Source organism: Nerophis lumbriciformis, linkage group LG25, assembly GCF_033978685.3.
Source record: "Nerophis lumbriciformis linkage group LG25, RoL_Nlum_v2.1, whole genome shotgun sequence".
Lineage (NCBI taxonomy): Eukaryota > Metazoa > Chordata > Actinopteri > Syngnathiformes > Syngnathidae > Nerophis > Nerophis lumbriciformis.
In genome coordinates, this window is record NC_084572.2 from 35,941,916 (window position 1) to 35,956,621 (window position 14,706).

At 42.3% G+C, this 14,706-nt stretch overlaps 1 protein-coding gene across 1 annotated transcript in view; it reads left to right on the top strand.

Annotated features, from left to right (window-relative positions):
- Positions 1 to 1,589: 1,589 nt before the first annotated feature.
- Positions 1,590 to 14,706, top strand: part of LOC133622075 (B-cell receptor CD22-like) — a 32,187-nt gene continuing 19,070 nt past the window's right edge. Inside the window, exons 1-5 of the mRNA XM_072916102.1 lie at positions 1,590 to 1,698; positions 11,134 to 11,472; positions 11,853 to 12,053; positions 12,135 to 12,464; positions 12,796 to 13,020. Of these exons, the coding sequence (XP_072772203.1) occupies positions 1,590 to 1,698; positions 11,134 to 11,472; positions 11,853 to 12,053; positions 12,135 to 12,464; positions 12,796 to 13,020 (1,204 nt within the window). The remainder of the gene's footprint in view (positions 1,699 to 11,133; positions 11,473 to 11,852; positions 12,054 to 12,134; positions 12,465 to 12,795; positions 13,021 to 14,706) is intronic.

Consider the following 14,706-nt stretch of genomic DNA (forward strand, 5'->3'; position numbering starts at 1 on the left):
TTTGTGGCGAAAGAAGGGGCTGAGCCGGAGCAGCGACTTTACTTTGAGCTCCTCCCGGATGACAGAGCTTCTCACCCTATCTCTAAGGGAGAGACCCGCCACACGGCAGAGGAAACTCATTTCGCCCGCTTGTACCCGTGATCTTGTCCTTTTGGTCATAACCCAAAGCTCATGAACGTAGATCGACCGGAAACTTGAGAGCTTTGCCTTCCGACTCAGCTCCTTCTTCACCACAACGGATCGATACAGCGTCCGCATTACTAAAGACGCCGCACCGATCCGCCTGTCGATCTCATGATCCACTCTTCCCTCACTCGTGAACAAGACTTTGAGGTACTTGAACTCCTCCACTTGGGGCAGGGTCTCCTCCGCAACCCGGAGATGGCACTCCCCTCTTTTCCGGGTGAGAACCATGGACTGACTGGCTACAATTAAATAAAATAGCCTGTGACCATGGTCTTTAAGCTTTATTGTGATCATTTGTGGCGAAAGAAGGGGCTGAGCCGGAAGTCAAAGCTCTCAATTTACCGGTCGATATACGTTCCCTATCCTCACCGATGGTCATGAGCTTTGGGTTATGACCGAAAGGACAAGATCACGGGTACAAGCGGCCGGAATGAGTTTCTTCCGCCGGGTGGCGAGCCTCTCCCTTAGAGATAGGGTGAGAAGCGATGTCATCTGGGAGGAGCTCAAAGTAAAGCCGCTGCTCCTCCACATCGAATGAATTTCCTCCATCAGGTGGCGGGACTCTCTCTTAAAAATCTCTCTGTTATCCGGGAGGAGCTCAAAGTAAAGCCGCTGTTCCTCGAGAGGAGCCAGATGAGGTGGTTCAAGCATCTGGTCAGGACGCCACCCGGACACCTCCCTGGGTATGTGTTTAGGGCACGTCCGACCGGTAGGAGGCCACGGGGAAGACTCAGGACACGTTGGCAAGGCTATGTCTCCTAGCTGACCTGGGAACGCCTCAGGATCCCCCGAGAGGAGCTGAACGAAGTGGCTGGGGAGATGGAAATCTGGGCTTCTCTGCTTAGGCTCGGATAAACGGAAGATGATGGATGGATGAATGGATGTGATCATTTGTCATTAAATAGACCCATAATGTCAGATTTTTACTCTTTTTAAAACTAATAATAGTTGCAAAAACTATCATTTGACCCTTTGGTGAGTTACTGGCGCTTAAAATACGTTGGAAAGTTAATGTCCTGTAGGCATCCGTGTAAATGTTGCAAAGAACTATTAGAGACCCCTCTAGGGTCACTTTTATAAAGCTGGACACCCTATGTTTGTGTAACAACTACTGTTTTAATGACAAGACATCATCATTATAACAACAATAGAGCAGAGTCGCTAAATGACACTTCTAAAAAAGTGAGTTATGCGATACCGTTTAGTTAGCACTTAACTAATAAACGTGATACCCAGATATAGCCAAAAAATAATAAAAATAAATCTGAATTTCCCCAGTTTATGAAATACTCCAACCTGACAAGAAGAAACAAAAACAAACAAACCATGTGAACCTGCTTAAATTATGGAAAGAAGTTCAAGCTCCAACTCCTGTAGTGCCACTCCTGGTAAAATATATTCAGATGGAACAAGAGGAAAATCCAGGTGTAGCGGAAGCCACTGAGATCTCTTCTCCCAATCTGGCACACCAGACCACTGAAAGAGCAGCACAGCTTCAGCCGGTGTGCGGAGGTGTGGTGGAGAAATTATGCACGCCGGTCGAGGCCGCACTGGAGTGAGGAGTCATTGAGCCATCGAATTCAAAGTGGTGCAGTCCGTTGGTCATTGTTGTTAAAGAGGATGGATCTCTCCGCATCTGCATTGACTTTCAAATGTTAACTTTATCTCAGAATTTGATGCATACCTAATGCCAAAAATAGACAAACTTCTAGAAATAATAGGTTTAGCAGCCTACGTTGCCACGCTGTGTCTCTGCAAAGGTTATTGACGGGTGCACCTGGAGTCAGGGGCACCTGTCCCAAATTACCAATATGCCTTTTGGACTGCACGGGAGCACGAATAACTTTCCAACGACTGATGGACAAAGTCCTCCAAAGGTGCGAGGAGTATAGCACAGCCTTTCTAGACAATGTAGTGATCTTCAGCAGAACGTGCGAAGAACACCTGTAACATGTAAAGGAAGTTCTTGGAAACATCCATGCAGCAGGACTGACTTTGAATATTAGGGAATGAAAATGGGCACAAGAGGAACCACGGTTCCTTGGATACCAGTTGAGAAGAGGAGAGGTCATGTCCTCGCCCTTGCATCAAAAAGTACGTGAGAGCCTTCTTGGTCCTCGCTGAACCGTACCTTAGATTTGTTCCACAGTTTGCAAATATTGCTGCCCCACTCACCGCTTTCCGGATTAAATAAAAGAAGGATCCAATAACCTGAACCAAGGAGTGTGAGATTGCATTCAGCACTCTCTGTACTGAAAAGCCCATACTTTACCAGAAAGTTTCAGGTACAATTAGTTAATTAATTAATTAATTAAGAGTGTTACTAAAACGGCCTTCTTTCATCTCCGTAATATCGCTAAAATTCGTTCTATTTTATCCACTAGCGACGCTGAGATCTTTATTCATGCGTTCGTTACATCTCGTCTCGATTACTGTAACGTATTATTTTCGGGTCTCCCTATGTCTAGCATTAAAAGATTACAATTGGTACAAAATGCGGCTGCTAGACTTTTGACAAGAACAAGAAAATTTGATCATATTACGCCTATACTGGCTCACCTGCACTGGCTTCCTGTGCACTTAAGATGTGACTTTAAGGTTTTACTACTTACGTATAAAATACTACACGGTCTAGCTCCATCCTATCTTGCCGATTGTATTGTGCTATATGTCCCGGCAAGAAATCTGCGTTCAAAGAACTCTGGCTTATTCGTGATTCCCAGAGCCCAAAAAAAGTCTGCGGGCTATAGTACTTTGGAATGCCCTCCCGGTAACAGTTAGAGATGCTACCTCAGTAGAAGCATTTAAGTCCCATCTTAAAACTCATTTGTATACTCTAGCCTTTAAATAGCCCCCCTTATTAGACCAGTTGATCTGCCGTTGCTTTTATTTTCTCCTCTGCTCCCCCCTATCCCTTGTGGAGGGGGAGACACACAGGTCCGGTGGCCATGGATGAAGTGCTGGCTGTCCAAAGTCGAGACCCGGGGTGGACCGCTCGCCTGTGCATCGGTTGGGAACATCTCTGCGCTGCTGACCCGTCTCCGCTCGGGATGGTCTCCTGCTGACCCACTATGGACTGGACTCTCACTATTATGTTGGATCCACTATGGACTGGACTCTCACAATATTATGTCAGACCCACTCGACATCCATTGCATTCGGTCTCCCCTAGAGGGGGGGGGGTTACCCACATATGCGGTCCTCTCCAAGGTTTTTCATAGTCTTTCACATCGACGTCCCACTGGGGTGAGTTTTTCCTTGCCCTTATGTGGGCTCTGTACCGAGGATGTCGTTGTGGCTTGTGCAGCCCTTTGAGACACTTGTGATTTAGGGCTATATAAATAAACATTGATTGATTGTTTGACAAGTGGAAACTTCTGCGGTTGGACTTGATGCAATGCTCGCTTAACAAGGAAGATAACCAATTATCTACCTCAACCGCAAATGGATCTTGGAAAGCCTGCAGTACCACCTTTTAGGACGGGAGTTTGATTTGGAGAAGGATCACCACGCTCTAACCTGAATCAACTGTATGAGGGATCAAAAACAGTGGCTCGACAAGGTGGTATGTGCCTCTGCGGCCTTACAAGTTTGTTGTTCGCCACCGATAGTTCAAAGCAAAGTTTGTGGCAGAATACCTTTCCCGGTTGCCGAACCTTAGCAACCCTCTGGGAGGGGAGGGAAAGTGGGTGACACACATACATGAGAACACCCGGCACTACACAGAAGTACTCACACCGCACCGCATAGCCATGTTGTAGTTTTAGCGCTTCCCTTTGCAGTCTACTGACAAGTATACGTTAAAACTGTACACTACTTTGTATTAGAAATGTCAACAGCCAAGAATGCTTGTGCATGTACAAGTCAGTCTGCCCCACAACAAGAGGATAGAAAACATTTATTCAAATGTGTGCGCACACTCACACACCCCCTGCAGCTAAAGCTTTATGAAAGGTCTCATTTAGTCATTCAACTTACACTAGAAGGTATATATATTAAATACACAGCACACTATATGCATTCAAATGTCAAGAACGATAAAATGTAAATTGGTGACACAAATACAAATACCAATAAGGTTCTCAACAAGATGGAGAAACATGATTAACTAACCAACAGGAATAGGAAATAAGAACATCAGTGTTTTACACTTCTGGTCCATCAGCCTGATCATAAGTATGATTAAGGTTCAGATGCCCCAATCTCGTGCAACCATTTGAAACGGTTTCCTGTTTTGCCCACACAGAGCTTAGGCTGAGCTTATAAAATAAAAATACGGTCGAGTGTCCACAACTACTGGCCTCATTAGGAAGAAGTCCAGCTATGTGTTTACCAGCTTTAGTGGTGGTGCTCCTTCTCTTTGTGCCAGTGCCAGGTATGTATTTCAATACCATGTATTCATTTATTCCACTCAAGTAACAACAAGACAACTTGCACTTGAGATTTCTATATGCTTTAATGTGTCATGGATGCAATTAGTGTGGGTGTGCGAAAGTTTGTTGTGTAAAACACTTAAAGAGCTACGATGGACCGTGGTATTTACAGCCTGGTTTGGCTAGCACTGCTTGACTCTTATTCGAAGGGGCTGTGTGGACGTGGATTCGATTCTGTGCAGTGTTGTAGCGCATGTTAAAGTTGTGTCCTATTTTCTATGGTTTAGTGCTTAGACTCAGTCAATCAATCAATCATCCATAGCCCCATCAGCTATGGATGAGCCAAAGTGCTGGATCACATTGCAAGGAAGACAGAGCATAAAACAAGAGCACATAATAAGAATAATAAGTTAAAATTAATCAAAAAGTGTGACCAGAATCTTAAGTAATTTAAAAAAATAGGTTTTAAGTTTCGTCTAAATAAATGTAAATTTGTGATGGTCTGTAGTTCAGCTGGTAACGTGTTCCAAAGTCTGGGACGCAGAAAGACCGATCACCCCATTGTTAATATTTGGACTTAGGAACCTCTAGCTGCTGTTGGTTGGCAGACCGTAGAGCTCGATGTTTAAGTGCTCACGCAAATGAGATGAAGCAGTACCATGAACTGCCTTAAAAACAAACATTAAAATCAACTCTGAAACGAACTGGAAGCCAGTGCAGAGAGCGCAGAAACTGGAGTGATGTGGCTCTGTTATCGAGTTTTTGCCATGAGTCGAGCAGCAGTCACTACATGACAGCGGTCAAGACGAGAACTGCTGAAAGCATGAATAGCCATTTCAAGGTCTCGCTTGCTGACAAAGAGCTTTACTTTAGCCAGAAGGTGCATCTGAAAAAAACTAACTCTACTATTCGGGTGTCTAAATAAATGTACATTTGTGATGGTCTGTAGTTCAGCTGGTAGCGTGTTCCAAAGTCTGGGACGCAGAAAGACCGATCACCCCATTGTTAATATTTGGACTTAGGAACCTCTAGCTGCTGTTGGTTGGCAGACCGTAGAGCTCGATGTTTAAGTGCTCACGCAAATAAGATGAAGCAGTACCATGAACTGCCTTAAAAACAAACATTAAAATCAACTCTGAAACGAACTGGAAGCCAGTGCAGAGAGCGCAGAAACTGGAGTGATGTGGTTCTGTTATCGAGTTTTTGCCATGAGTCGAGCAGCAGTCACTACATGACAGCGGTCAAGGCGAGAACTGATGAAAGCATGAATAGCCATTTCAAGGTCTCGCTTGCTGACAAAGAGCTTTACATTAGCCAGAAGGTGCATCTGAAAAAAAACTAACTCTATTATTCGGGTGTCTAAATAAATGCAAATTTGTGATGGTCTGTAGTTCAGCTGGTAACGTGTTCCAAAGTCTGGGACGCAGAAAGACCGATCACCCCATTGTTAATATTTGGACTTAGGAACCTTTAGCTGCTGTTGGTTCGCAGGCCGTAGAGCTCGATGTTTAAGTGCTCACGCAAATAAGATGAAGCAGTACCATGAACTGCCTTAAAAACAAACATTGAAATCAACTCTGAAACGAACTGGAAGCCAGTGCAGAGAGCGCAGAAACTGGAGTGATGTGGCTCTGTTATCGAGTTTTTGCCATGAGTCGAGCAGCAGTCACTACATGACAGCGGTCAAGGCGAGAACTGATGAACGCATGAATAGCCATTTCAAGGTGTCGCTTGCTGACAAAGAGCTTTACTTTAGCCAGAAGGTGCCTCTGAAAAAAAACTAACTCTATTATTCGGGTGTCTAAATAAATGCAAATTTGTGATGGTCTGTAGTTCAGCTGGTAGTGTGTTCCAAAGTCTGGGACGCAGAAAGACCGATCACCCCATTGTTGATATTTGGACTTAGGAACCTCTAGCTGCTGTTGGTTGGCAGACCGTAGAGCTCAATGTTTAAGTGCTCACGCAAATAAGATGAAGCAGTACCATGAACTGCCTTAAAAACAAACATTAAAATCAACTCTGAAACGAACTGGAAGCCAGTGCAGAGAGCGCAGAAACTGGAGTGATGTGGCTCTGTTATCGAGTTTTTGCCATGAGTCGAGCAGCAGTCACTACATGACAGCGGTCAAGGCGAGAACTGATGAAAGCATGAATAGCCATTTCAAGGTCTCGCTTGCTGACAAAGAGCTTTACTTTAGCCAGAAGGTGCATCTGAAAAAAACTAACTCTACTATTCGGGTGTCTAAATAAATGTAAATTTGTGATGGTCTGTAGTTCAGCTGGTAGCGTGTTCCAAAGTCTGGGACGCAGAAAGACCGATCACCCCATTGTTAATATTTGGACTTAGGAACCTCTAGCTGCTGTTGGTTGGCAGACCGTAGAGCTCAATGTTTAAGTGCTCACGCAAATAAGATGAAGCAGTACCATGAACTGCCTTAAAAACAAACATTAAAATCAACTCTGAAACGAACTGGAAGCCAGTGCAGAGAGCGCAGAAACTGGAGTGATGTGGTTCTGTTATCGAGTTTTTGCCATGAGTCGAGCAGCAGTCACTACATGACAGCGGTCAAGACGAGAACTGCTGAAAGCATGAATAGCCATTTCAAGGTCTCGCTTGCTGACAAAGAGCTTTACTTTAGCCAGAGGGTGCATCTGAAAAAAAATAACTCTACTATTCGGGTGTCTAAATAAATGCAACGTCGGCGTTTCTGGGTGTTGTTGATAAACGGTTTTCGCCTTGCATAGGAGAGTTTTAACTTGCACTTACAGATGTAGCGACCAACTGTATTTACTGACAGTGGGTTTCTGAAGTGTTCCTGAGCCTATGTGGCGATATCCTTTACACACTGATGTCGCTTGTTGATGCAGTACAGCCTGAGGGATCGAAGTTCACCGGCTTAGCTGCTTACGTGCAGTGATTTCTCCAGATTCTCTGAACCCTTTGATGATATTACGGACCGTAGATGGTGAAATCCCTAAATTCCTTGCAATAGCTAGTATACTTAGTGTATTGTACTTGTTGCACTTGTAGTAGTGTACCTGGGGCTGCTTGTAGTTATAGTACTTGATTTGTAATCTCAGTGCATTCAACCGACCACAATTGGACTGGTTGGTTTGTCTCTTCAAAGTAGACTTCATCAGTTCATGGTCATAGATATAGATTGGTCAGATCTAGTTTTAGACTTAGTTTTGGTCAGATCTAGTCTTACACTTAGTTTGGTCAGATCTAACCTTAGACTTAGTTTGGTCAGAAGTAGTCTTAGACTTAAATTGGTCAGATCTAGTCTTAGACTTAGTTTGGTCAGATCTAGTCTTAGACCTAAATTGGTCAGATCTAATCTTAGACTTAGTTTGGTCAGATCTTGCCTTAGACTTAGATTGGTCAAATCTAGCCTTAGACGTAGACTGGTCAAATCTAGTCTTAGACTTAAATTGGTCAGATTTAGTTTTAGACTTAGTTTGGTCAGATCTAGTCTTCGACTTAGTTTGGTCAGATCTATTCCTAGACTTAGTTTGGTCAGATCAAGTCTTAGACTTGAAATGGTTAGATCTAATCTTAGACTTAGTTTGGTCAGATCTATTCCTAGACTTAGTTTGGTCAGTTCTAGTCTTAGACTTGAAATGGTTAGATCTATTCCTAGACTTAGTTTGGTCAGATCTAGTCTTAGACTTGAAATGGTTAGATCTAGTCTTAGACTTAGTTTGGTCAGATCTAGTCTTGGACTTAGATTGGTCAGATGTAGTCTTAGACTTACATTGGTCAGATCTGGCCCTGTGATGAGATGGCGACTTGTCCAGGGTGTACACCGCCTTCCGCCTGATTGTAGCTGAGATAGGCTCCAGCGCCCCCCGCGACCCCGAAGGGAATAAGCGGTAGAAAATGAATGGATAGATGGATGGTCAGATCTGGTCTTAGACTTAGATTGGTTAAATGTAGTCTTAGACTTACATTGGTCAGATCTAGTCTCAAGACTTATATTGGTCAGGTGTAGTCTTAGACTTACATTGGTCAGATATAGTCTTAGACCTAAATTGGTCAGATCTAATCTTAGACTTAGTTTGGTCAGATCTTGCCTTAGACTTAGATTGGTCAAATCTAGCCTTAGACGTAGACTGGTCAAATCTAGTCTTAGACTTAAATTGGTCAGATCTAGTTTTAGACTTAGTTTGGCAAGATTTAGTCCTAAACTTAGTTTGGTCAGATCTAGTCCTAGACTTAGTTTGGTCAGATCTAGTCTTAGACTTGAAATGGTTAGATCTAGTCTTAGACTTAGTTTGGTCAGATCTAGTCTTGGACTTAGATTGGTCGAATGTAGTCTTGGACTTACATTGGTCAGATCTGGCCCTGTGATGAGGTGGTGACTTGTCCAGGGTGTACACCGCCTTCCGCCTGATTGTAGCTGAGATAGGCTCCAGCGCCCCCCGCGAGCCCGAAGGGAATAAGCGGTAGAAAATGGATGGATGGATGGATGATCAGATCTGGTCTTAGACTTAGATTGGTTAAATGTAGTCTTAGACTTACATTGGTCAGATCTAGTCTTAGACTTACATTGGTCAGATCTAGTCTCAAGACTTATATTGGTCAGGTGGAGTCTTAGACTTACATTGGTCAGATATAGTCTTAGACCTAAATTGTTCAGATCTAATCTTAGACTTAGTTTGGTCAGATCTTGCCTTAGACTTAGATTGGTCAAATTTAGCCTTAGACATAGACTGGTCAAATCTAGTCTTAGACTTAAATTGGTCAGATCTAGTTTTAGACTTAGTTTGGCAAGATTTAGTCCTAAACTTAGTTTGGTCAGATCTAGTCCTAGACTTAGTTTGGTCAGATCTAGTCTTAGACTTGAAATGGTTAGATCTAGTCTTAGACTTAGTTTGGTCATATCTAGTCTTGGACTTAGATTGGTTGGATGTAGTCTTAGACTTACATTGGTCAGATCTAGTCTTAGACTTAGATTGGTTAAATGTAGTCTTAGACTTACATTGGTCAGATCTAGTCTCAAGACTTATATTGGTCAGGTGTAGTCTTAGACTTACATTGGTGAGATATAGTCGTAGACCTAAATTGGTCAGATCTAATCTTAGACTTAGTTTGGTCAGATCTTGCCTTAGACTTAGATTGGTCAAATCTAGCCTTAGACTTCGATTGGTCAAATCTAGCCTTAGATGTAGACTGGTCAAATCTAGTCTTAGACTTAAATTGGTCAGATCTAGTTTTAGACTTAGTTTGGTCAGATCTAGTATTCGACTTAGTTTGGTCAGATCTAGTCCTAGACTTAGTTTGGTCAGATCTAGTCTTAGACTTGAAATGGTTAGATCTAGTCTTAGACTTAGTTTGGTCAGATCTAGTCTTGGACTTAGATTGGTTGGATGTAGTCTTAGACTTACATTGGTCAGATCTGGTCTTGGACTTAGATTGGTTAAATGTAGTCTTAGACTTACATTGGTCAGATCTAGTCTCAAGACTTATATTGGTCAGGTGTAGTCTTAGACTTACATTGGTGAGATATAGTCGTATACCTAAATTGGTCAGATCTAATCTTAGACTTAGTTTGGTCAGATCTTGCCTTAGACTTCGATTGGTCAAATCTAGCCTTAGACTTCGATTGGTCAAATCTAGCCTTAGACGTAGACTGGTCAAATCTAGTCTTAGACTTAAATTGGTCAGATCTAGTTTTAGACTTAGTTTGGTCAGATCTAGTCTTCGACTTAGTTTGGTCAGATCTACTCCTAGACTTAGTTTGGTCAGATCTAGTCTTAGACTTGAAATGGTTAGATCTAGTCTTAGACTTAGTTTGGTCAGATCTAGTCTTGGACTTAGATTGGTTGGATGTAGTCTTAGACTTACATTGGTCAGATCTGGTCTTGGACTTAGATTGGTTAAATGTAGTCTTAGACTTACATTGGTCAGATCTAGTCTCAAGACTTATATTGGTCAGGTGTAGTCTTAGACTTACATTGGTGAGATATAGTCGTATACCTAAATTGGTCAGATCTAATCTTAGACTTAGTTTGGTCAGATCTTGCCTTAGACTTAGATTGGTCAAATCTAGCCTTAAACTTCGATTGGTCAAATCTAGCCTTAGACGTAGACTGGTCAAATCTAGTCTTAGACTTAAATTGGTCAGATCTAGTTTTAGACTTAGTTTGGTCAGATCTAGTCTTCGACTTAGTTTGGTCAGATCTAGTCCTAGACTTAGTTTGGTCAGATCTAGTCTTAGACTTGAAATGGTTCGATCTAGTCTTAGACTTAGTTTGGTCAGATCTAGTCTTGGACTTAGATTGGTTGGATGTAGTCTTAGACTTACATTGGTCAGATCTGGTCTTAGACTTAGATTGGTTAAATGTAGTCTTAGACTTACATTGGTCAGATCTAGTCTTAAGACTTATATTGGTCAGGTGTAGTCTTAGACTTACATTGGTCAGATATAGTCTCAGACTTAAATCAGTCAGATCGAGTCCAGCGGCTGGGGCCACTTCTTTGGGCCTTTAATGAACTAACTGATTAAGTATTTTTAATAAGTGATTTTGTGTGAAGTACTTGATGAAGTACTTGTGATGTTGTGTGTTTCAGGGCTGCTCGGTGCTGAGTGGGGGGGGACCTACACTGAGAAGGAGATCTGTGCAATTAAAGGATCCACTGTGAAGCTTCAGTGCTCCTTTAAGTTCCCGCCCACAGAAGACGGGCATGTGATCAAGGTCAAGGAAAAATTTTGGTTCACCAAAGATCCAAATGAAGATCTGAGACTGGACCCTCAGTACTTTGGTGGTGTGCAGTCTGAGTGTCATGGCAACCTCTGCAGTCTGACCATCGCAGACGTGAGACGGAGTGACGAGTTCACGTTCAGATTCTCAACTAACCATTCCAGAGGAGACTTCATCGTCACGCCTGGTGTCAAAGTGACCGTCACTGGTACTGCTTTCCATGAAACACATTTCCACCAAGCTCAGTCCAGTTTGAGGTCAGGAAGTCCAAGTGCTGATTGTCTGCTGTGAGTAGGCGGGGCCAGCTACAGTGACATCATAGCGTGGCGCCAACACAGAACTACAATGGAGGACTTCTTGTTTATGGTCTTCTTCACATTCTGGAAATGACCATTTGCTGTCCTCCAATCAGCACAATGCACTGTGTCTAGCTCCGCCCCTTTAGCTGTCTGATACTGTACTTGGCTTCCTGACAAGTTATTTTGGTACCTTTCACAACTTATGAGGACAACAACTGAGCCAAACTGTACTGCCTTCGGTGGAAGTGACTTTTATTTTGAAATGTTTTAAATTTCCCTTTCATTCCAGATCTGAAAGTACAATTGCCAAAGTACTGGTATAAAGATGGCATTCCTCTGAAGTGTGTCGGCAGCACTTGCAGTCCTTGGTCTCCTTCTTCATATGTCTGGTATAGGCATGGAGAGGAAATCCAAAATGCAAAGTATGACTCCAAAGACAGTTACTCCTGTGCTGTAAGAGGACACGAGCAAGATGTGTCTCCTCCAGAGTGTGAGTGGACTCTTCAGTCTTCTGCTGCACGTCACATGTAACTTTGTGCTGACTCAGCTCAATGCTTCTTCTGTCTTTCAGGTGTGTTGGACACGTCATGTCACAAGGTGGTTTACTACAAGAGACACATCTGTGCCATCCAAGGATCATCAGTGGACATTAGCTGTAAATACAAGAGCTATGGAGATACCCAGACGCAATTCTGGTTCCGTACAGATTCTAGTCAATCCATGACAGAATATTTCACAGTAGAACTTCAGTCTGGAGGTTACCTTGCATCTTCTAAACAAAGCAGACTGACAATAAAAGATGTGAGGCAGAGTGATTCTGCTGAGTACCGCTTCAAATTCACCACTGATGATGGTTTTGAATGGAGGAGTATTTTACCTGGAAGCACCTTGACAGTAGCAGGTATGAACACACCTGACCAAACATGCCCAATAATACAACTATATTACAATGAATACTTTAGATTAGATAATAAAATGTATATATTATGTACAATACTGTATATTACATTATGTTTGAATTTTCTGCCGAATCACTAATCTTTTCTAGTATTTTAACGCGGGTCAGGTGTAATTTTATTTAGAAATAAGTCAGCAGCCAATCAAAAGCAAGCTGTGGGCTGCAAACTGGACTTTGGACAGCAGATGGAGCAGTCATGTGTGTATGTTGTGTGACTTGTATCTAAAATGAATATTAATATGACATGTTTCATGTTTGCTCCTCTGGCCTCCAGCTGTGCAGGTGCAGGTGATGTCAGTCAGAGTTGAAGATTCTCACCTTGTTGCACAAATGTTGTGTCACACAAGCTGCCTTCTAGAAGCTCCTTTGTCTTTTGTGTGGCATCACAATGGAGTGAATATAACGAATGGAACCAAAGTAGAAGTCACCTTGTCACCTGGAGACTACATCACCTGTGCTGCACAACAACATCAACATATCAGCATCTCTCCTCACCTGTGTGAGTGCTTCTTTCTTCAGCTGATGAACATGTTTAACCAGCTAGCAGAAGCAGCAAACAGTCAACACATTTGTTTTTATTCCTGTTTATTCCTGTTTATTCCTGTTTATTCCTGTTTTATTCCTGTTTATTCCTGATGAACACATTTAGCCAGCGAGCAGAAGCAGCAACCAGTTAACACATTTGTTTCTATTCCTGTTTATTCCTGTTTTAGTCCTGTTTATTCCTGATGAACACGTTTAGCCAGCAAGCAGAAGCAGCAACCAGTCAACACATTTGTTTTTATTCCTGTGTATTCCTGTTTTAGTCCTGTTTATTCCTGATGAACACGTTTAGCCAGCTAGCAGAAGCAGCAACCAGTCAGCAAATTTGTTTTTATTCCTGTTCATTCCTGTTTTATTCCTGTTTATTCCTGATGAACACGTTTAGCCAGCTAGCAAAAGCAGCAACCAGTCAACACATTTGATTTCATTCCTGTTTATTCCTGTTTATTCCTGTTTTATTCCTGTTTTATTCCTGTTTATTCCTGATGAACATGTTTAGCCAGCAAGCAGAAGCAGCAACCAGTCAACACATTTGTTTTTATTCCTGTGTATTCCTGTTTTAGTCCTGTTTATTCCTGATGAACACGTTTAGCCAGCGAGCAGAAGCAGCAACCAGTCAACACATTTGTTTTTATTCCTGTTTATTCCTGTTTTATTCCTGTTTATTCCTGATGAACACGTTTAGCCAGCGAGCAGAAGCAGCAACCAGTCAACACATTTGTTTTTATTCCTGTTTATTCCTGTTTATTCCTGTTGTATTCCTGTTTATTCCTGATGAACACGTTTAGCCAGCTAGCAGAAGCAGCAACCAGCCAACACATTTGTTTTTATTCCTGTTTATTCCTGTTTATTCCTGTTTTAGTCCTGTTTATTCCCGATGAACACGTTTAGCCAGCGAGCAGAAGCAGCAACCAGTCAACACATTTGTTTTTATTCCTGTTTTTTCCTGTTTATTCCTGTTTTAGTCCTGTTTATTCCTGATGAACACGTTTAGCCAGCGAGCAGAAGCAGCAACCAGTCAACACATTTGTTTTTATTCCTGTTTATTCCTGTTTATTCCTGTTGTATTCCTGTTTATTCCTGATGAACACGTTTAGCCAGCTAGCAGAAGCAGCAACCAGTCAACACATTTGTTTTTATTCCTGTTTATTCCTGTTTATTCCTGTTTTAGTCCTGTTTATTCCTGATGAACACGTTTAGCCAACTAGCAGAAGCAGCAACCAGTCAACACATTTGTTTTTATTCCTGTTCATTCCTGTTTATTCCTGTTTTATTCCTGTTTATTCCTCATGAACACGTTTAGCCAGCCAGCAGAAGCAACAAACCAGTCAACACATTTGTTTTTATTCCTGTTTATTCCTGTTTATTCCTGTTTTATTCCTGTTTATTCCTGATGAACACGTTTAGCCAGCTAGCAGAAGCAGCAACCAGTCAACACATTTGTTTTTATTCCTGTTTATTCCTGTTTTAGTCCTGTTTATTCCTGATGAACACGTTTAGCCAACTAGCAGAAGCAGCAACCAGTCAACACATTTGTTTTTATTCCTGTTCATTCCTGTTTATTCCTGTTTTATTCCTGTTTATTCCTCATGAACACGTTTAGCCAGCCAGCAGAAGCAACAAACCAGTCAACACATTTGTT